Consider the following 24103-nt stretch of genomic DNA (forward strand, 5'->3'; position numbering starts at 1 on the left):
CTTTTGCATGCAAGTGTGCAACCGTATCTAGAATATTGGAAATAATTTTAGTAGGAACAAAATTTCATTATCTGTCGCATTTTCAGATTCTTACCATTTGAGGTTGTTCTTTATTCTGGCATGTTCAATATGTCCAGTCGCCTACAAAGCAGAGAACTCATTTGCACCTTACATGTGCACATACACGTGCATTTATTTAAAGAACACTGGCTCCTCTGTAGAAAAGAATGTCTATAGTAGGTCTTAGAAGTGCAAGACTTTTTTGTAACATTGTTTCGGTCTCTAGAATTTCTTTTTATCTTCCCTTTATCTCTTCAGATTTCAAATCAAAACTATTCCTTAATTTGAGACAGATCTAATTGCGATGTTAAATTTTGTTTTGCCAAGCAAGTTCCCAAATATTTTGAGATCTGGCAGCTCTTCCCTTCATGTTTTCTATGTTACGCATTGTTTTGAGAACCTGAGATGTAAGAATATATTCCAACTTGTTTAGAATAGCAGAGTGAGTAGGGTGTGCGAAGCATTTGAAAGGGGGTTTCACAAAGTGCATTGAAACAAGCTAAATACCCCTCTTTAAAGCATTAAAGCAACCATGTTATCTGGTAGGCTCATCCTGGTTGTTTGAAAGATTTTGCCCATATGTATGTGTGCATGCACAAGCACTTTTGGTGGCCATCCCAAAGAAGTATGTTTGATAGAGGGAAAATAAATCTCTTCCTTGATAGATGTTATTCAGTCTGTGAATTATTAGATACTTAATTGGTCATTAAAATTCCTATGGTGGTTAACACAGAAATTGTTATTCCAAAGGAATTTAGAAGTGATCTTAATATAATAAGATCTTTAAGAAAAGGCATGGAGAAGCAGTTACATACAGCAGAAGCAAATATGAAAAAGAAACTCAGAAACCCCACCTAGAACGCTAATAGTGTAAGAAGGGACAAAGAGAAACTTGGAGAGGTTTCAAGATGTTCTCGTTACACTCTACTATAATAAAACAGTATTCCTGGAATCTCTGTATCCGTAGGTCTGCCTTACCCTAAAGGGTGGATGTTTCTCTCTCTTGCTGGTTTCTTTAAAACAGATTACAAACACAACATGGGCTGTAATAATTATTTTTTGTAAGATGCTCTGCAAACCTCTTTTATAAACTTATATTTTTTCCTTTTTAGAAAAGTAATTTTCTGTAATTCTCTTATTTAGGTCTCAATGAAAAGATGGCAGTGAAACTATTGGGATTCCTGGCTAGATCTTCATATACAATAAGCCAGTGCCGATACTTCCCTACATATGGATATATAGCATCAAGCAACAACTTGCTATCAGTAAATAGATATCTCAGGCTCTGCATCCCAGAGGCAACTCCTTCTAATTTTACTAGCAATTGCATGAACAATTCAAACTGGTTCAGTCCACAAATTACTATTGGTGCTACAGCAAAAATTATCAATTATTTGACTATGGATGCTTGTCTTTCATCCAGAGAACTTCATCCTCTTAAAGCTTCAATTTTTAAGCAGAAATTAAAACATATAAGAATACTTACTGGAATACCCAATAGACATTATTCAGTTTTATCACCTAGTAAACTTCAACCAAATCAAGATATTGTACCAGTTAAGCGTCTACCAAAAGCATCAAGGACCAAGCAGCCATCAAGAATTAATCTGCCACTACCATCTGAAGCTAAGGTAATCTGAACTCAGGATGACAACATTTCATGCATCTAATGAAATACTCTGTAATCCACAAGTTTTTATACCGTACTGAATACATTTTGCTTTGAGCTACTAAAAGATGCTATTGTTTTTGTCACAGTGATGAGGCTTGATTCCTTTTTGATAAGTTCCTTTTGCCTCATGCTAGATTTTTTGTTTGGTTGGTTTTTGTGTGTGTGTGTCTTTTGAGACAATGTTGATACCTGGGGGCTGCCTGGACAAGTCCCTGTAGTTTTCTTGGCAAATTTCAGTGGTTTGCCATTGCCTCCTTTCTAGGGCTGAAAGTGAGAGAATCAATCAAGGTCACCTAAAGGTGGGACTAGAACTGATAGTCCCAGTTTCTAGCCAAGTGCCTTAATCTAAACTACACTAAATTGGCTCTCCATGCTATTATTTCTGTTTTATTTTTAGATGGAGAGAGTTCAGATCATTTGTTATTTCTGAACAGAAGAAGAATTCTTAGACAAAATTTGAGATGAGGATTTGAATAAATGCAATGAGCTATACTAGACTATGGTCGTAATGAAGATTATTAGATTTGCAGTGGAAAACTATAAATAGAGCTAATAGTGAATTTATAAGTACGTGCTTCATTAGCAATGTTCCAAAAATTTAGGAGATATTTAGGAAAAGGATCTAATTTTCCTAATTCTTTATGTTAATAATTGCAAAATAATGATTGAATTGTGTGTTTTTGTCTGTTTTAGGAGCTTTTTCAGAATCTTTTTATTCTTCGTTGATGAAAGAATTATTGTAAGGGTAACTGAACTGTATAATGCACTAAAAGTACTGTAATATGACTGATAATTCCCAGAACAATGTTTTTAAAGTTGTCATTGAGTTAAAAGGCAGTTATATATTAGTAAAAATATTATATCTTAGATATACTTGAATTATTCTTACAAGAATAATTTGAAGAAAATTCTAGACTAATACAAACAATCCATTTATATTTATATATAGAGTTGAAGACTTCTGTACTATAAGTGAAAAGATTTTAACACTGAAAGCTTTTCCATTCTCTATTCCTTTAAGGTTAAATAATCTGTATATTATAGGGTGTGTTATGCCAATAACTTTGGAATAACTAATATAACTCTATCCAATGGATTGCTGCTATTTATATTTATAATACAATCTCATATTAAGAATGTAATTATTGAGGGGATACTTTCGTAATTGTGACATGGAAAACTATTTCTAAATTACTCTGCATGATTAATGATCCTAATGCTAATAAAGAAGATACACTGCATTTAGGGAACACTGAAACTTAGGGGGAAGAGCTTTTGTAAGTATAATTTTGTTATGGGGTTGCCTTCCTAATGATAATACAGATTTCAGGGTTGAAAGAATTAAGTTATTTTGAGTAAAACCTGCGACATGGAAGTCTTTTGCCAGATAAGACCATTGACTTAAATTAAACATTTGCAATTTGAAACATAAATTTGTTCTTTTTACTGAAGAGGAGCACCACCTGCTGGAAATCAGAGTGTCGGGGAAAATCTTATTTTTGCAAAGGCTAGGATCTAAGATCTCACTATAGGGAGATATTTAAAAATCTTTGGTGAATACAAAATTCAATGTCTTATTATGTGAAATAAGAAATAACCTCTTTTCGAACATGAGTCTTTCATCTTATCTTTTAGGGCAGTGATTCCCAACCTTTCCGGCTCCATAGAACAGCAGCAGTGGGTGGGTGGGGATGGTTTTGCATGTGTACCCACTATTTGCACAAATGGGAACTGCTTGCACATGCACCCATTGCTTGCACAGCATGGTTCCCAACAGTTTCAGACCAGGTCCGAGCTGCAGACCATGGTTGGGGACCCGGGTTTAGGAAATAAGAGGCCATACAGGATCACATCTTATTGGCCTTTACCAAAATATCTTAACATCAACGGCAGATGTTGGAGCTAAACTCAAAGCAGTTAGCCAAATTATATTTGCCAGAATTGATAGTGTAGTGTGAAACTTGTAATGAATATATAAACTTGTACCTTTCTCTAAATCATAATCTTCCAAAGAACATAATTGAAGTTGCTCAGTAGATCCAGAGGAGATATTTGTCTATCCATATATCAGCAATGCAAATTTGAAACTTTTTAAGTGTAAGACTTTTGAAAAACAACTATGGTTCTATGCAGAAATTTAGCCATCTAGTGGCCAAATGCTAGCAATGAGTTTGTGTAACAAACACTCTTTAGTGTAGCAGTTCTAGTGAGTGAGACAACTAAGTGTTTTCTAAAGGAAATTCTGTTCTTTTTGGCATAGGATGTGATGCAATGTATAGCCTTTGCAACAGCAGATGCCTATCATCTTGGTAATCTATGCCTTGACCTGGTCTCATCTGGATATGTTGAAATCACATTACCTAGAGGTAGAGCTCTGAACAGTTATTTCAAGTAGATCATTTATTGTTTACTGATGCTTTTTCAGATATACATCATCAAACAGGTTTTGCTTTATAGAAATGTTGCTTGATACTTAACTATGCACTGTAATGTGGCCTAGATGCTAACATTTACTTCAAAGAAATGAAATGAATACCGTAATTTTCGCACTATAAGATGCAGCGGACCATAAGACTCATTAGCTTTAGAGGAGGAAAACAAGAAAAAAAAATCTGCCTCTGCCTCCCAGCATCGATCCGGTATTCATCTGGCTAGCATCCTAGCAGCAAACAGCCTGGTCAGCTTCAGCATGTTATCACAGCCCCAGCACCTGGCTCATGAGGGCTCTGCTCCATTGAGCCCACCACCGGTCAACTGAACTGAGCGGCTGCTGCCGCTGGGGAACACTGAAACCTTTGCTGCCAAGCAGCTGATTGGTGGTTGGATCAGCCTCCTGGAATACTGCTGATCAGCTGTCCTAGGTGACTGCACTCCCCACCGCACCAACCACACCCACACCCACCCTGGAATATTTGCCCTATAAGATGCACAGACATTTCCACCCACTTTTTTTGGGGGGGAGAAGTGCGTCTTATAGTGCAAAAAATACGGTAATTGGTGTAAAAGTACATCTACATAAGTGTTTGTGGATGGTCTGTTTTCAGGGCAATTTTCCTTCCCAAATCAGAGCTCTTTTAAGGAACTAAAATGCACACAGAGTTTAATGAAAACTGTTTTAAGGATATAATGTGGCAGTCACACATTATAAAGTAATTCTATTAAATGTCAAACATGCATTAATACCTTTGGGTTAATGAATAAACTAGGAAAGGAGCTAATACAGGACGACACAACACTGAAATAATGAAATGAAATAATAATTTACTGCATATAAGTAATAACATTAATACATGAAAATCTTTAATTGTGCAATTTGACAATTCCTAATGATTTTTACTGCAAAGAAAATCACTCTATTGCCTTAAACATTCCTTTCCGGGTGATAGTCTGTATTACTGTGTAATACCTAAAGACAATCTTGAGGTTGCCAAATCTATGAAATCTGATTCATTCAAATTTTAGAGATGGGAAGAGTGAACAGAGCTGATAGGTGAATAATAGGGCTATAAAGAATTGGAGATAAACTATTTCTGCCAGCATTAGTAAAAAATAAAGTTTGATTTTAAAAATGTGAGAAGTGATAATTTGAATAACTAATTAGCTTTGTGTTATTATATTAATGCTGGAAGATCAATATAAATTAATTCAGTTTTATTATAAATGATCATACTATAGCAATAGCACTTAGACTTATATACCACTCCATAGTGTTCTATAGCACTCTCTAAGCAGTTTACAGAATCAGCATTTTGCCCCCAGCAATCTGAGTCCTCATTTTACCAACCTCAGAAGGATGGAAGGCTGAATCAATCTTGAGCTGGTCTGGATCAAAGTCCTGGCTGTGGGCAGATAACCTGAAATATTGCATTCTAACCACTGCACCACCACGGCTGATGTTAAGCTTGTAGTTTAATTTAGATTATGGGAATTGCAAATGTCTCTCTGTCTTCATTTCTATTCTGATAGTCTGTTGCTGAGAAACTACTGGAATTGTCAGAGTGCTCTGTTAGATATATGCTTGCACCACATGTGACACACAGCACAATTTTGTTCAAATTTATAACCTCACAGAACCTTGTAAACCTCACAGAACCTTACCAGTTAGCAGCTTTTAATTAATATTGTCTCAATTCAGAAAGCAAACTGGATTGTCCAATTTAATATTTCGATGGGATCCCACAATGAATATGAGGGCCATAAAATAGATGAGAAAATAAAATATTCTGGAAGAATGCCATGGGGGGGGAGGGGAAGCATAGACTAATTGATGAAGTAACCAGGAGAGCAGTTAGATTTGAAAAAGACATACTTAGTAAAAGATTGTCTTGGGTAGTGACATAAGGTGCATGCTAAATGTGATTGTTTCTATTTTTTATAATATAATTTCACATAAGATTTTTTGAAAACTAGATGCAGCAAATGTTTTGGTGGTTGGCACAGAAAAGACAGCCAAAGATCATGATTTGGGGATCATATTTTTCTTCAAGTAAGTAAAGACCAATAATATGGCATATGTGAGCTAAATTTTTCATTTCTACCTAAAGGAAAATTACAGATTTATTTCTTCAGTATCATTCAGAATTTTAGTGATGATTATTTATGTACAATATTTGTAGAACTCCCCAATCAAGCAGCCTTAGGGCATTTACAAGGAGAAAAGATCAAGCTTATTAAAACATACAAAAATATTATAAGGAACAAAACAATCAAATGATTGGCCACAGTTTTACTCTATGAATCAAATATTATTAAATGGAAATCGTTTTCAGAGCTTTCCAAAACATAAGGAAATTTGGTGCTAAATAGATTTGAAAAGCTTCTATGGCGGCTTTTATTGAGAATACCTGCCTTCTAACCCATACCTCTCCTACTTCAGGTGGAGGTAGGGCTTCCAGCAAGCCCACTTTTAGTATTTGGATCAAACAGGCAGAATCTTGTTTGGTAAATTGGTCCCTGATGAATCTTGATGCCATGTTCTTTAGGGCTTTAAGGGTAATGACCAATAGCAACAGCACTTAGACTTATATACCGCTTCATAGAGTCAGCATATTGCCCCCAACCCCCTGGGTCCTCATTTTACCGGCCTCGGAAGGATGGAAGGCTGAGTCAACCTTGAGCCGTTCAGAATTGAACTCCGGGAATGAGCAGTGAGTTAGCCTGCAGTACTGCATTCTAACCATCATGGCTCTTCCAATACTTGGAATTGAGTCAAGAAACCTACCAATAACTACAAGTGGTCCTCACAACCATTTCATTTAGTGGTCATTTGAAGTTACAATGGCACTGAAAAAGGTAACTTATTGCCAGTTTTCACACTTATGATTGCTGCAGCATTTCCATGGTCATGTGATCAAATTCGGGCACTTGGCAACTGACATGTATTTATGATAGTTGCACTGTCCTGGTGATTGCCATTTGTAACCATCTTAGCTGGCTTCTGACAAGAAAATCAATGGGGGAAGCCAGATTTGCTTAATGTCTTCAATGTTCAGTTAACTGCAATGATTCACTTAACAATTGTGGCAAAAACAATTGTAAAATGGGGCAAAACCCACTTAGCTGACTTCCTTGGCAATGGAAATTTTGGTCTCAGTTGTGGTCATAAATTGAGAATTAAGTGTAGTGCAGAAACTAAGACAAAAATGAAACAAGTATCCATAGCCAGAAAAAAGGTTGCTGTTTCATTTCTGTGTCATCCTCAGAAATTTCATTTCTGCTAGGCAGAATTAACTAAGAACTAAGAAAAAGAAGAGCAAGGACAAATGTAGATAAGACAGGTAAAATATGTACATAAAGAAATGGCTTCTAATCTTGTTTACAGCAGTTATAAATGCATTTATATTTTATTCTCTCTCATTATGTTTATATTGTGGCTTCCTTCTTCCCATATTCTATTCTTTCTAATCATCAAACCCATTAATCATAATATCATTTTTTTTCTATTTTCAGCAAAAAGTCCATAAGGGGTTTCCAGTCGCTAACAAATATGGTTAACCCTAACCAAATAAATCAATTTTGCCCTCTTCAAATTCTGTTATCTTCACCAACATTCCTTCATTGTAGGTAATTCAGAGTCTTTCGACTTTGGGCATATAATAATCTTGTGGATTATCACATACAAAAATAATCTTCCATAACTTTTTTCCAGTTGTCTATTTGTCCCAGCAAGAAGGGTTCTTATTTCAGTTGAATATTAATCTTTAAGACTCTTGGTATCTCTAAAATTCTTTGCATCACCCCCTGTTCTAAAGATCTCTAAAACAAATATCATTCGGATACTGTAATAATAGGGTACTGGCTTCTTTCTAGGAATTGCATTTTTGAAACTTAAAATACAACCCATTAGTTTAACATTAATTTGTATTTTTTTTTTCTTATAGGGAAGGATCTGTTGTGTTTTGGAATGTTGAAGAAAAAACAGTAAGTGGAAGGCAGGTTTCTGGAGGTAAACTATTTTTGGTGTATGAATGAGGGTAATTAACATATTAATAAATTACTTATAAATTACCTTTTGAAATGGGATAAGGGTTAACTATAATATGTCTGACATAACCTGTTTTCTTGGACTATTAGTTTTATTTTTAGAATGCTGTAGTATGATACAAACATTTTAAAAAATGGCATCTCCTTCCTTGAATACATTGAGAAACAGAAGATATAATTGCAGCTGCTGGAAGAGCATCCAGCTATAGGAAATATCATATGGCTTGTTAAAGTGAAAGAACTTTACAGCCTTCCAGAGAGTGAAATAAAAAAGCAAATTAGCTCTGAACACAATCAAATCAGAAAAAATTGATGATTTAAGTAAAGTGAAATTGTCCTACCTTTTTTGGAACCTTTATTCTAATTCAGAAGGAAACAGGTGAATAACAAGACCTAGTCTGTTAACTAAAGTTACACTTATTCAGACCGTATGAAATTAACTGTTACATAGTTAATCACTGTAACATCATTAACATACTAAGACCTATTTGAAAAGTCTGAGTTAGCATATTTCTAAACAATATCCTTGTAGAACCATGTAAATACTAAGTTGACATCTAAAATGAAAGACAATTTTCTCCTTGCTAATGATTAGTAATTCTGACATACCTGTCTATTTCAATCTACTTTCTAATGAAAAAAGAGAAATGGGTTTATTAACCTAAGAGCAAATTGTATTCTGTCAAAAGAAACTATCTGACTCAGGGGTCTCACAGTTAGTGTGAAATGAAAAAATAAGGATTAATTCAATCAGTATGTTGGCACAGAACTTGTAACAACACATAAAGGAGGAAAGTCTTAGTTATATTCAGCGTAACAACAAAGGGAAGAAAAGAAGATACAGATTTCTCATATAGATTAATAGTTCATATTTGATTTTGGATTTTATTTATTGTTAAGTTTTTGTGATTTACCCCCATCTTTTTCTTGTATGTTGAAATGCTATCTCCTCAAAACATTTAGCAAGTGTTAACCATTTTTATATTTAACTTTCCAATCTGCTTTATTAGTATTGTTTTTTTGTGATGCCATGTCTTCCAAAGGATTCAAATTACATAATTTCCCAACTATTTCACAGTGATTTTATATCTAGCTGCAGATTTATTTATTTTTTTTGAGAATATAGTAAAGACTTTTTTGATATTCATCATGGTAAAATAATCAAGAATGGTATATAGAGTGGGTTATGGAAATGCAGAAGTACAGCCAGATTCTAGAAGGAAACTTGCATTGTTTTGAGAAACAAGGATTTCCAAATTAGCCTTCATCAAAGTAACATGAATGTTGGATAAGATAGCATTTGTAGGAAGAAAATGCCTAGAAAGTAAGGTTCTTTTTAATTTTTGTGATTTTGCTAATTTTCTTTAACAAATTCTTATTTTTTTCTAAAATAAGGCTGCTTTCTAATTTTAATATGGTAGCAGTAGCAATAGACTTATATACCACTTCATAGTGCTTTACAGTCCTCTCTAAGCATTTTACAGAGTCAGCATATTGCCCCCAACCATCTGGGTCCTCATTTTACCAACCTCGGAAGGATGGAAGTTTGAGTCAACCTTGAGTCGATCAGGACCAAATTCCTGGCAAACAGCAGAATTAGCCTTCAATACTGCATTCTAACCACTGTGCCACCACAGCTCTTATAACCTGGGTTATAAACATATAAATGCATGAGGGTGTTTATGGGCACAAATTTACAACCTCTAGCCAATTTTTCCTTGTAAACATTTCTCTATCTTGTGCAAATACTTATGAGGAAAAGACTGGAATATGGAATTATTTTGTTTTCCTTTTTATTTCTTGTTGACACAATTTTCTTCTCACAAGAGAGAGAGGGCACTTTGGTCAATAGTTTAAATATAACTAATGCATCTTCAGAACTTGCTAGCAGCTTTAATTTACAATCTGTTTCCCAGATAAAGAATATTTTTCGAAAGCTGGAAAAACATGAGGTCCAGCCTTATGAAATTGCACTAGTTCACTGGGAAAATGAAGAGATCAGCTATAGAAGAGGAGAGTAAGTATGTGAATATCATAAACTCACAGAGTTTTCCATTTAAGCCACAGGCTAATAAGGGTAGAAATTTTGACAAATTAATTATTTCTGGAACATATATTTAGATACAAGTTGTATCATAGCATCTAGGTATTTCATAAACTTCTTCATAAAAAATATTCCACTGTAAAACAAGAAACAAGTGATGTTTTGGGGAAGCTGTTGCTGACATTCCCTCCACCTCCTTCTCCAGCTGCACATTCCATCGCACAATCAGCTCTTTCACTCCATCTGCTCAATGACCCAGGCAATCGCTTAACAACTGGAATTGGGAATGCCAGGTTGCAGTTATTAAGTGAAGCAGTTACATGGACATCTCACTTAATGACCGCTTCACTCAATGACTGAGATTCTGATCCTGATTGTAGTTGTAAGTTGAGGACAGCCAGTATATTCCAATTTTTAAAAGACTGGCCCTTACTACACTGCCACAAACTATCAGTGTTCTGTTTGAGCATCTTCAAGGCCAATGCACTCAACTATGAACAAAGTATTTCTACTTTTATGTGGATTGAATATGCACTGTTGAAGGTGTAAGTGAAAAGAGATACAATGAAAGAAACAGAAATTCACATGTGGAATAAGACCCATGTTAGGTCAACTACTCCTAAATTTTATTTTTTTGATATTATGAACAGACTGAAGGATACCTGCTCATGTTTTATTACACAGTCCTATCAGTTCTTCTAATACTCATTTGATTCACTATTAGACCAATGGTAATGCTGGCTGAGACTGATGGGGGAGTAGTAAATTGCTTGAACCTAATGTAATCTATTCATATCTTTTTCGCAGAGGGCAGTCAAAACTTCATAGAGGAGAAATCTTGATAAATTCAGAATTAGAAATGGACGATTTCATTTTAGAGAAGTTTGCTTTTTCCAATGCTCTCTGCCTTTCTGGTAAGCTGTCCATCATGTAATTTCATTTAATGATCTGTATTATTACTTGAAATCTGGGAGGAAATGGAGTTCATGAATGCATTTATAATGTATAAGGCACTCAAAAAATACTCTGCATAAAACATCTATAGTTACAACTATTTTGAAGAATTTGCTCAGTCTCACAGCACTTTCTTTTGCATACTGACTGAAAAAGAGAGAAAGAAAATGAAGGGAAGGGAAGGGAAGGGAAGGGAAGGAAGGAAGGAAGGAAGGAAGGAAGGAAGGAACCAGACAACCTGTGCCCTGTTGGGTCATTGTTTCAAAGATATTTTCTTACCTAAACAGGGAAAACAAATGACCAAGAGTGGACCAAAAAACAATGGGAGCAGGAGCAACTTTCAATTTCCTGCCGGCTTCCCCATTGTGTTTCCTTGTGAAAATTTGGCAGGGAACATCCGAAATCTCCATTCCCTTCCTTTCTCTCTTCCCCTTTCCCCCTCCAATAGGCAGGTAAGTGGCTGTTGCTGAGTGGGAGAGGGAGCAAGGGATTGTGAGACTAACTGGCAAACTGTCACAAACTAAAAATAATGTAACTGCAATAGCAGCCAATAACACTGAAGCAGCAACAGCTTTTCCAGATTTCATTTCCTCAAGGAATCATGATGCCAAATTTTGGGGACTCACTGTAGGTTAACTCATTTGAGGGACCTTGGTTCAAAATTTGTTACTCTATGAATAGTGTTTTGCCTAGTTCAAAGTCATGATAACAAAAGTTTTAATATAAAAAGTGATTTTTATTTTTGAAAAGGCAGCTGTGCTTTTCAAAAATAATACTTTTGATACAACTGGATGACTGAGAATCTTGATAGACTAAAATATTGGTAGTACATAGATTATGCCATTGCAAATAATTTATGCTACACTGTAGACCTATGACCCTTAATACTACCTTTGAGAGCTAGTTTTATGAAGAGGGTAAAGCATCAGGCTAGTACTGTTAATTCTAGTCCTGCTTTAGGCACAAAGTCAGTTGGGTGACCTTGGGATAGTCACTTTCTCTCAGCCCTAGGAAGGAGGCAATGTCAAACCACTTCTGAGAAACAGAAGAAACAATGTGTATTACCTTTAGTAGACTGCATAAAATTTAAGCATTCCTACTTTGTAGAAAATAATATCATAAAAGTAATGTTTCCCTTTGGGCTGAAAGGGGCATGAAATGGGAGGTTTATGATTGAATCTTATGTGAATTGGGAATAGAGTATTTTATTTTGAATAGGGGCAGCAGAAATTTTACCTTTACCTTTTAGTAGGAAAACTATTATCAATCAGAATAGAGCTGGAAGGGACCTTGGAGGTCTTCTAATCCAACCCCCGCTCAAGCAGGAGACCTTATAATCATGTCAGACAGGTGGCTTTACAGTCTTTTCTTAGAAACCTCCAGTGATGAAGCATCTACAACTTCTGAAGGCAAAGCTGTTCCACTGGTTAATTGTCCTCACTGTTAGGAAGTTTCTCCTTAATTCCAGGTTGCTTCTCTCCTTCATTAGCTTCCATCCATTGTTTCTAGTCTTGCCTTTTGGAAAACAAGTTGACCCTCTCTTCTTTGTGGCAGCCCCTCAAATACTGGAATACTGCTATCATGGCACCCCAAGTCCTTCTTTTCTCTAGACTAGCCATACTCAATTCCTGCAACCATTCCTCTCATGTTTTTGTCTCTAGGCCTTTAACCATCTTAGTTGCTACTTAGAGCAGAGAAATAATTGGTAGGTTCATATAAAATGGTAACATGGTTCATATAAAACACTAGGCCAGGATTTAAAAAAAATACTTGAAAAAACAATTTTGACTTGATTTGCAAATTATATTATATCGTGCAAGCTGGGTTTTTATATTACACTATGTCAAAAAGAACATACCAGGTTAACAGAAGACAAATTCCTGTCCCTCAGTTAAAATCAGAAATTTGTAAGTCTAAAAGCAATAATCAGCATATCAACATTATTTGTCAAGCATTGGACAGTAAAAATTTAAATATTTTATTTTGTGATAAAACTTGGAAGTGAATAATACATTTTTATGCTTTTCTCTAATGTAGTAAAACTGGCCATTTGGGAAGCATCATTGGATAATTTTGTAGAATCTATTCAATCAATACCTGAGGTACTTACTATTTTTTTTCATTTTTCAATTTTCCATAAAATTAAGTATGGGAAATTTGCAGATTTTTAACACCATAGATGAATGAATTTGGATTGTTGTATTTACCATCTGTTCTTGGGCAGAAGAAACAAATTGAGATTTGTTTGCCAGATCAAAATTTAAGTGAAACTCTGTATTAAATTTGACTTTACAAAATGCTTAATTAAACTCATGTGTCTAAAGGGAAAACCCTGTTGTTTTAATTATGCCCATTTTATGTTGTGGGAAACTCTTTGCTTGAATGTAGATTGACATGTTTATTATGAATGCTCATGTCAATAAGCTTCAATATATAGGATGCCAAGAAGAAAAACCTGCATGCAAATTTTAAATACAAAAAATTAACTTCTCACAGTTAAACTTAGAATTGTTTCTTACTCACTTTGAAAATGATAGAATATGCTAAAGTGATCCTTTTGTTAGAAAATGGATATCTGTAACAGGGTTAAATATAGGAGTAGAAAGAGGAATAGGCCATCAATAAAAAGTATAGATGCTCAGAACTCTAGACAAGGTGCCAGGAAAGCTAAATTCAAAATGGTTGGCATATTATACTAAGAAAAAAAGAAAGCTGTTTAGATATGTTCAAAGTAAAAGAAAGAAGAATCAGTGTAGCAGTTGTACGTTGAAGATGGCAAAATATTGTGTTCCACAGATAGTAGTGAAGAGCAAAACGTAAGGACTTGAATTGAAGATTGGGTCTTATAAAAACATGGTAAGAGAATATCTAATTCCTTTGAATAAATCATGGGGATTTGTCATCTTTGGTTCTGCATGGGCTGGTTTGCATCAGACAGAACCAGTGAACCAGTCCTCCTAGACTTACACCACCTGCTTGATTTAGACCAATGTGTTTTGGAAAATATTCTTTTTTCAAGGGTGCTTCTAATTACATTGTGTGCTCTGCAAGATTTCTTTTGGAGGGAAAGTGTTACAAAAGTTTTGAAGGGCACCAGAGATGTTCCATTTAGGATAAAATGCATTCAATATTTATCCACCTGGACAATTCTCTCTTGGTTGGTTGGCTAATTAGCCATGATAGTCAAGGATCAAGAGAACAATAGGGTGAACCACCACTTCCTTGTGGTCTACATTCTCAGGCTGAAAAGGATTCCATTAAACTGGAGAAGACAAGGAATTTGGACCTGGAATAATGTGTTTACATTAGTGTGAAGTTTTCTGTTCTTAAGGTGCCATTCAACTCATCACAGCAGCATACTAAGTGAATATATTAGGATAGTGTCAACCCTTTAGGGCAAGCAGGATCAAGAAACAGGCACAGCAGTGATTATTATAGATAGAATGACTGAATCTTGCAAGCCTGTCAAAGTTTCTCTCTGCCCCATTTTACCTGAAACAAAATCAAAGCAAGCTTATTTGGAAAAGTCCCCCTCAGCTGTTGACTCACTCTGTCCCCATTTCCAAGCCATATTTACATTTCTTCAAAATAGATAACACTATAGATTTGTGTTACTATAAAAGCTTGTTGCATAGCTACTTGAGAATTCATCCTCTTTGTTTCCTGGAAACTTTTGTAGAATGCTGAGATATTCATCAGATAACATAAGTCTTTGTGAATGGATCATTTTAATTGATCTCTCTGTCCTGTAGGATAGATCTTAATTTAAACCTAAATTTTGTCAGGAAGTTCTCCAGCCATGACAATAGAGTTATCACAAACCATCTATGGCAAGATTGCCTATCCCACCTCCCAAAGTTAATATGAAATTCAGGATAGATCTTTATTATCATCAGGATTGTTTCTGCCAGTTCAAGTGAAGAGTGCAGTTGTCATCGAGGGTGAGTAATATTGTACATCTAAAAAACCATCAATATTCTTACTGGTTTATTACTCTCTTCTTACAGATGCTTAAATTAAGAAAGAAACTGAAACTGTCTCATGCTGATGTTATGCAGAAAATTGGGGAACTGTTTGCCTTGAGGTATCTGAATTAAAGACAAGCAAAAAGATTACATTTTAGAGTCAGTTTTAAAAGCAATCTTTAACAAAAAAAAAAACATGATATTCACATATATGTATAGAGTATACTGCCATGTATAATCCGCTTTTTAAATATGTGATATTTCTAAAGTGATACAATTGTATTTCTCTCTTCTGCATCTAGACTATTGTCCTTCTGTCCTTTAACAGAACTAAGTAATATTTAATAGAAACTAGAGCTTACATGTATCAATAAGCAACTTGTTATTGTCCAGTTAAAATGTGGTTTATTTGCCAGGTCCTTATTTTTTATTATGTGCCACTAGGTAGTATTAACTATCAGCACAAGATAAACCTTCAAACTAATCCCATTGTATATTGTTTTTTTTTTTAATACCAGTAGTTTTTTTCTATAGTGATTCTTATATTTCTACCTATAAATCTAGCATAGTCTTTTAAAATGTTTTATGTTTATAGCAAAAAGTAACATTTACTCTTCAATTCTCTATGAGAGAACATGCAAACCCTTGTAAGGAACAAAAACCTAAAGAATAGGAAACAGTCTTAAATACAATGGAAAGACTCATTACAGCTAAGCCCAAGTCACATGCCATTGAAATGTCAAGAATGTTTGAATAATTAGAATATGCGCCATGAAATGATGCAAAAATCACTATGCGAGGGGTTTTGTGGAGATGTGACTCATGATATAAATGTATTAAAAACTGGAAATGATAATGCTTATGCCGTTAAATTGTAAAGTTGATAAATTGTATTTTCTTCAACTCCTGATAACCCAAGTTTGTAGTAATATCAGAATAAAAAGTGATAACATGTTGTATATAAAGCTTTAATCAGGTTCTAAAAGAATAGAATGTTTATTTGGAGATTGAAAACTTAACTCTAAGTTCTATAGCTGTGAGAATGTAACAAAGTTTTTTGCTACATGAAGGATGTTTGTCCAAAGAGTACTTGTTTATCTCAACTTATAACAAAAGCAAAATACAATTCATTAACTGGTTTTTAAATAAGAAATTTTCTTCCTTAGGCATCATATAAATCTGAGTTCTGATCTGTTGATTACCCCAGATTTCTACTGGGACAGAGAACATCTTGAACAACTGTATGATAAAATGCATCGGTTTCTCAGTATTGATCGCAGAGTTAAGGTAATATTTTACTATTTTTATCTAAGCTTTAGAGGATTTTTTTAAAAAAACAATTGCTTCTCTTAACAAATCTTATTTTTCTGTTTTTATCTGCATTGTTTTTGGACAAACATTGTTATTCTGCCTGTTGCACTATTTCTTTTATGTACAATTTATAAATATTATTTTTTATTTGCATAAAATGCTAGTTCTGAGATGCTTCTTTCTTGTGATTTTATATAGCTGTTCCCACTACCAGGAGGAATGCTTTAGGCACAATCAGGCAGTGGGCTTCAACATGTTATTGTGAATAAGTCAGATTCTAGCTTTATTGTTTTATACAAACATAACCAATGCATTCTGTAACTTTCGGGGAGGTTTTATGACAAGTTTACCCTTTTTCTTAAATCCATGTAATTCTGATGGGTGGAGGAACAGTTGTCACCAACTATTTAGCAAGTGGAGTTTTACACAGAAGCCTGCTTTTACAGATTCTCTGCTGTTTTGCTTTTTCTAGAGTACTTTAATGATTAATGGTTGATTCTAAAAATTACTTGAATGTTTTTTCTTAAAATATGTACAATATATTGCTATGGGGATATTGCAGAAGTGTATCTTGGTGTCCCCTAGAAAAAAATGATCATTAGACGGTAACAAAAAAATGTTTAGAAATTAAATCAAGAACTTGTGAACATAAAGTACTACTTTCCATAAAACTCACTTTTCAATAGAAGAGAACATAAGTAGGTCAGGGTTTAACTGTGGATTCATTGGTACTGTCTAAGCGTGGTTGTTTGCTTGCAGATGTTTCATTATTGACAAAGTAATATCAGTGCTGAGTGTGGGGCTTGCCCTCTATTATATATATAGTAGCTTGCCTTTCTGGTGTTGTGGAAGTGTAATGTTTTCTTTGGTAGTTCCTTAACTAGAATATTGCTTTTTGCTTGTTTTGTCTGGTGTTAATCCCTGATTAACTGGGTGTAGGTTGCTGGAGAGAATGTGTTCTGGTCTTTTTGTTTCTTAGCTTTTTTAATTGTCTCGTTTGAAAGGTGTGTAAATGCAGTTTATCTCTATGTGTCTATTAATGGATGAACTTGTCTGAAAGCTACGCTTCCAGGAATTCCATAGGGTTTTTTGGATTTAGTTTGGTCTAGGACAGTGATGGCTAACCTTTTTGCTGTCGCGTGCCAAAAGCATAGGGAGCGCATGGAGGGGAGCGCGCGTGTGCCCACACCCATAATTCAATGCCTCCCCCATGCCCCCGCACATGCACGCACAACCTCCCCCTGCTTTTGGCACGCAACACCAAAAAGGTTAGTGGTGGGCCCAGTAGACCTGTTTTTTTACCCTCCCCAGGCTCCAGAGGCTTTCTTGGGTGGGAAGTGGAAGGGCAAAAACAGCCTTTCCCACCTCCCCGGAGGCCGGAAACGGCCCTTTTCCTGACTTCTGGTGGGACTGGAAGACCAAAAAATCAGCTGGTTGGCGCACAGACTCAGCTAAGGCAACGCTCATGTGCCCACAGATATGGCTCCATGTGCCATAGGTTCGCTATCACGGGTCTAGGATGCTGTTTTCCAGTTGAAATTACAGTTCAATCTTTCTATGTGCTGTGAGTTTTCATTGTACCTTCCAGTTGCTAAATAATGTTTATGGATGCACTCTGCTGTCTTCTGCCTGTCTGTCCTACATACTAGCTTTTACAGTTCTTACGCCTTGTTATAGATGAGTCCTGTTCTTTCTTCTTGGGCTACTAAGTTATTTGTTTACATAACATGATTTGGAGGGCTTAAGTTGATTTATGCACTACAGTGATGCCACATGGTTGTAATTATCTGATTGTTTCTGAAATGTTTTTGATGCATAGTAGCATAGGAGGGATCAGTTTAGCTTTACAGAGCATCATTATTTAGGATGAACCAGCTCACTGCGATAGCAATCTGTAACAATATTCATGAAACTTTCTCTAGATTCCACATATTCTTACTGGTTTCTGGACTATATTATAGGTAGTGTTAGTATGTAAATATGTTTTAATTCAGTAACAGATTGAACAGGTAGTTTTTAGATGCCCTTGATATAGTCCCGGTTGTTTGAAATGAAATTAAGTAAAAAAAAATATAGATTTGCTTTCTAAGATGTGATTGCTTCCATGACAGTGTTTTGCCTGTGTATGAACAAAGGGATTCAGGAATAAAATGGCCTCACTACTGTCTTTAAAGTAATGCACAGAATCTTCATAGTCCAATGAGATATGATGAAATTGACAATTCCATTTGAGGAACCATGGATTTAAAAAAATATTTTTTTTATAGAATTTACATTATGTATAGATTCAAGTATGGCCTGGCCCACAAGATACATAATGCCTGCATGGAATAAGTATTAGTAGTAATTTAATAATCATAAACTAACTTCGATAGATATGTAAGTTACCTTTAGATTCTGCAGCATTTAACTACAATTTCATAGTGAAATTTGACACATTTGTGCCCCATGTATCTCAAAATTGTTTTTTAAGTTAAGTAATTTTTTTCAGGTAGCAAATAAAAGAGCACAGGAAGCTTTTTTGCCCCCCTATGTTCTATGATAGAGAATCTTCAGCTATGGCTTTTCAGGAGTAAAATGCTGCAATTAGGCAATCTATGTGAATATATAAAAATAGATATGTATTCACATTGCCAAACTGAACTGTTTTACATTCGGCTTTGTTTCAGGATTTGCTTCTAATTTTATGTTGAAATTCTCTGCTGTTAATTTTATTAAAGGTTTGGGCATATTTAACCTTATTGCATTGTTAGCTGAGTTTTGCTAAACTAGACTTAAACCTTGATTATTATTTAGTGAAGTATACTAGGCTACGATAGGTATCTTACAAAATTTAGCTAAATGCTTCAGAGGGCAATTGTGATGAGGGCTGATACCGAAATATTTCGTTAAGTTTGATACAAGAAATACTCAATAGACAAGGATATTTCTATTTAACTTTATAAATGCATGAAAGTGGAGAAAGGAAATTAAAGCCTGGAATTATGGGAGTGATTTACATGTTACAATCTATTGTGTGAATGCTGAAAAGTCACATATCCCAAGACTAAGAATTGTTCTGAATGCTTAGTCTTAGCTACTCTAGTGTATTCAGTTTATAGAAACGTGATGTAATTCTCCATATTTTTGATTTCAATAAATTCACCTCTGGAAGTAACTTATATTAAGAAATTGTTTATTCAAGGTTTTCTGAAACATCAACTTTTCTATCCTTACTACTGAAGGTAGTAAATGAAAAGCTGCAGCAGTGCACAGAACTGACAGATCTGATGAGAAATCATTTGAATGAAAAACATGCTCTGCGCTTGGAATGGATGATAGTAATACTCATCACAATAGAGGTTGGTTTACTAAAATTGTTTCCTAAAACATATGCAGAATGTTGACAAGTTCACTGAAGAGTATTTAAAAATTCAGTTTCCTTAGACAAGGGACAAGTTTCCAAATAACTTTAAAAGTTTCCATAAATTTATTTAAAAATAGAGAAATCAGAATAGTACAATAGCTTGTCAATTTTACTTACTATTTTACTTTAATAGACACTCACAGCCTTATTTTATAGCCATATAAATTCATTACAGTGCATGTTGGATCACTTTGTATATTCCATGAGTTGTGCAAGGTATGTAGGCTGAACAAAGATGTAATGGTAATTTAATGTTACATGCTATTTACATGTATTAAATATTCTATTGCCTATTTCACTTTGTGTTGCCATAAGTACTGTTTAAGAATTCAATGATGCAAAATAGTCCCAATCAAAAATACAATGGCAACTTCCTCCTCTGTTATCATTTGAGTCATGTATTCTTTATTAAATATTACTTGTTCAGCAAAGGCCTAGAAATTCTGTCCTCCAGTCTTGAAATTCTTACTATCTAAAGGTCTTTGTCTCAACATTGTGGAAAGCAAGCATTAGGAGCAAGGCTTATAGCTGAATATTCACTCTATTGAATTGGTAACTAGATTTTAAGTATATTATCATCCCACGTCATTCTCACTGTCACCACTCCAAGCTCACAGAACCTTTCTGGATAGTGTTGTATCCATACCAGAGGGTATGAAGTTTACTCATGCTGCAGCACCCCAAATCATAGGAATGGCCTTGAGTTTCTTCAAATATATAATGCAAAGGGAAAGGATGAGAGTGGATTGAATACATGAGGAGTAATCATAGTAATTATGTTTAATTAAATAACATTTATCTTTTGTTTCTGGCTCCACAACTGAAAGGAAAGGCTAAATGCTGCTCTCTGGGGGGGTAAAAAGTTGTAAATCCCTATCCCAATGCTAAACTCAACTAGTAGACTAATTACAAAAGCTTTCAGCAAGTACAATTTCTGAACACAGGCAAGAATAACTACCCAAAAACTTACCGTATTTTTCAGTGTATAAGACGCACCAGAGTATAAGACACATCTTAATTTGGGGGGAGGAAAACAAGGAAAAAAGTATTTTACCTCTGCCTACCAGCATTTAAGATGGCGCCGCCCTGCTCTTCCTCCTGCAAGCGAGAGGTACAGGGACTACTCGCTTTCCCCCAAAGAGACCCCTAGCATGCTCTGGGGGGAGGGACAGAGCACAGCCTGAGGAACAACCCTCCCTCTTCTGGACGGGGGGGGGAAATCTGCCCAGCAGCTTTGGGGAACAAGGCGGGTGCCACGATTTGCGACTGGTCACCCCTCTGGCCATGCTGACTTCACTCCCCAGCAATGTGAGGAGCCGCCTAACCCTCTCTGTGCCCAGGAGCCAAGCTGAGCTGAATGGGAGCCCCTAAAGGGAAACGTTCCTCCTTTCCAGCCATCGCTGCCCGGATTCCAAAATGCAAACCTCAAGAGTCACGCTTCAGGTGGCGGCCAGTTCCCCTGCAATGTGCAGCGGGGAATTGGGAAGTGCTTTGGATTTGGGGAGGAGATTGTAGCGCTGACGCCTAAAAGTGTTTTTCTGCACATTGCAGAGCCGCGCGTCCCCGTCCTCCTTCTCAGCAGACTCTTCTCTTTCCTCCTGGCCAGATCCGCCACTTGAAACACGATGCACTTTTTTTTGTCTCTGCACACACCCCATGTTTGAAATCGGGAAGGGGATCGCGGGTTCGGGCGGCAGACAGAGAGGGTTAGGCGGCGGCGGCTCCTCACATTGCTGGGGAGTGAAGTCAGCGCGGCCAGAGGGGTGACCAGCTGCAAATCGTGGCACCCGCCTTGTTCCCCAAAGCTGCTGGGCAGATTCCCCCCTGTCCCAAAGAGGGAGGGTTGTTCCTCAGGCTGTGCCCCGACTCAGATCCCTGCCGCCTGGAACTGGCCGAAAATGGCCAAAGGGTGGGGGCCAGCAGGTGGGCGGGGCTACATTCAGCGTATAAGATGCACCCAGATTTTCACCCTCTTTTGGGGGGTAAAAAGGTGCATCTTATACACCGAAAAATACGGTAGTTCATATGCAGGCAGACAAGGTGGATAGAGACAGAAGGGAGTAATAGAAAAACTAAATCTTGCCTATCCAGGCCTTCCTAGCAGCAAATGACATCAAAGCAAAGGTGGCTACTGAAGAACAAATAAATCTGTTCTGGAGAAGGTGGCACACCAGACAGATCTGGTGTGCAACACGGGAGTTCTCCTGTACTTGGGACTCTAGCTCAAAGAGCAGGTGGCTGTTGTGGCTAGAACAGCCTTTGCATAACTGTGGTGTGCGCACTGTGCCCTTTCCTGAATTGTGAGGCCATGCCCTCAATCATTTGTGTCTTGGTCATCTCTCATTTGGATTATTGCAATGTAGTGTACATGGGGCTATCTTTGAAGAGTATTTGGAATCTACAATTGGTCCAGAATGTAGCAGTGCAGTTTTGGAAGCATCTAGGTGGCACATGTAACATGAGTTAACACAAGTTGCATTGGATGCTGATGTGCTTCCAGGTCCAATTCAAGATATTGGTTATTTAAAGCCATTAAAGCTCTCCATGGCATGGGTCCAGGATATCTGAGAAATCTTTCCCCAATGGGATCAGCCCACTCCTCCTCCTGGCAGGAGCCTACTGCAGATCTCATCAGCCAAGGAATTTGTCTGGTGGGTTCCAGATGATCCTTTTTTTGCCACATACCCCCCATACTTTGGAACTTCTTGCCACCAGAGATGAGATCTTCCCTCTCTTCTGGCATAGGCACTCCGAAGGAAAAGCCATAGGCTGGAAATGGTTGATACAGTAACAGAGAAGGCACCACTGCTGCTCCGCTTGAAATCTCATTATGTTTTATTATAAAATCAATCAGTTGCCTCAAACCATGAGATGGCTGACATAAATTTAATAATAAATTCCCTGGTTACTATTATAAATCAATTTTTTTTATTTTTTATTTTATTTTTATTTTATTTTATTTTGAATTTGTATACCGCCCTTCTCCCTGAGCTGGCTGTTCAGGGCGGTGAACAGCCAAATAAAAACATCAAATACAAATATTAAAATACAGTTAAATATATATATATAGATTTGGCCCCATTAATTAAAACAATAAACAAAACAAAACAATTAAAAAACCCTTAAAAATAATTAGGCCAGCCCGGCTTGTTGGAAAAAGAAAGTTTTAAGGGCACGGCGGAAGGCACTGAGGTCATGGATTCTCCTTATCTCAGGGGGCAACTGATTCCAGAGGGTGGGTGCCCCCACAGAGAAGGCCCTCCCCCTAAGAGCCCTGTCCTAATACAGCCATAGTTAACAGGTGCCAAATAGTCAAAAAGTTTGGAAGGGCTGGATTTTAAAACAATACTGGGGGAAAAAATCTAAATTCAATAAACTTGCAGAAGTGTAGCAGTGATGCAGTGTACTCTTTGTTCAGGTCTCCACACATTTTACAATTCTTCTCTTTTCTTTAGCCCCTCCCCATTTGTTCCCATTCCATGACCACTGTGTAGAATTCATTCTGCTGTTTTGGGGTTTCCCTCAGCCCCCCCCCCAAAAAAAAATAATCTTGTGCTTCTGGTTTGGAAGTTACTGATCCCTGATGCCTTGGCATGGAGCACTTTGTGCGAACACTAAAAATAGAAATCAGCCAAATAAGCATATAAGCTAGCAAAATTTTGTTTTATGTTGCAGGTCATGTTTGAACTTGGAAGAGTGTTTTTCTAATACCAGGAGTACATTGCAACAGACATTTTACAAGACTAGTCGCTATCCGAGCAACAGGTTTATTGGACTTCAACTTTGTCCATTTTGGAAAGTGAGCAAATGTCACAATAAATTTATGGACATTTGCTACAAAATGTTGGGAGTCACTGCATTTAATTTCATATTTCATCAGTTACTATGTTTTCGTGGAATTCATGGTGTAAAAACATGAGGCTGGTTTTCTATCTTATGGATGCAGATTATGTTACATTACAGGAAAAGAATATACAGTATATACGACATTAAGCAGTTTTCTGTATATAAGCTGTACATTTTTTCACAATACATTCAATAGAATTAAGAAAAATATGTATATGCCTTTTAGTATATGGGGAGCCAATGCATAGAAAACCTAATCTTAATGTTGTTCATTTATGACGGAAGAGTTAAAATTAAAAGTTCTCTTCAGCTAAAACAGTACCTGTCTTTGGAACTGCTTCATCACGAAGATTTTATAAATT

General features: G+C 36.2%; 1 protein-coding gene across 3 annotated transcripts in view; it reads left to right on the forward strand.

The window, feature by feature from the left end:
- Positions 1-23737, forward strand: part of RMND1 (required for meiotic nuclear division 1 homolog) — a 30765-nt gene extending 7028 nt beyond the window's left edge. For 2 of the 3 annotated variants that reach the window (XM_070951821.1, XM_070951813.1), the window contains 11 exons: positions 1204-1691; positions 3993-4098; positions 6143-6218; positions 8113-8152; positions 10132-10232; positions 11067-11173; positions 13251-13315; positions 15221-15297; positions 16345-16465; positions 19714-19830; positions 23571-23737. In XM_070951821.1, coding sequence (XP_070807922.1) covers positions 1218-1691; positions 3993-4098; positions 6143-6218; positions 8113-8152; positions 10132-10232; positions 11067-11173; positions 13251-13315; positions 15221-15297; positions 16345-16465; positions 19714-19830; positions 23571-23603 — 1317 coding nt within the window. In that variant the 5' untranslated portion in view covers positions 1204-1217 and the 3' untranslated portion in view covers positions 23604-23737. Of the gene's footprint in view, positions 1-1203; positions 1692-3992; positions 4099-6142; positions 6219-8112; positions 8153-10131; positions 10233-11066; positions 11174-13250; positions 13316-15220; positions 15298-16344; positions 16466-19673; positions 19831-23570 lie in introns of those variants that run through there. The other variant, XM_070951828.1, reaches the window with a different exon arrangement.
- The last annotated feature ends 366 nt before the right edge of the window (positions 23738-24103 follow it).

Source organism: Pituophis catenifer, unplaced genomic scaffold (genome assembly GCF_029215685.1).
Source record: "Pituophis catenifer annectens isolate HBS135680 unplaced genomic scaffold, rPitCat1.0.hap2 SCAF_1, whole genome shotgun sequence".
NCBI classification, from domain to species: Eukaryota; Metazoa; Chordata; class Lepidosauria; order Squamata; family Colubridae; genus Pituophis; species Pituophis catenifer.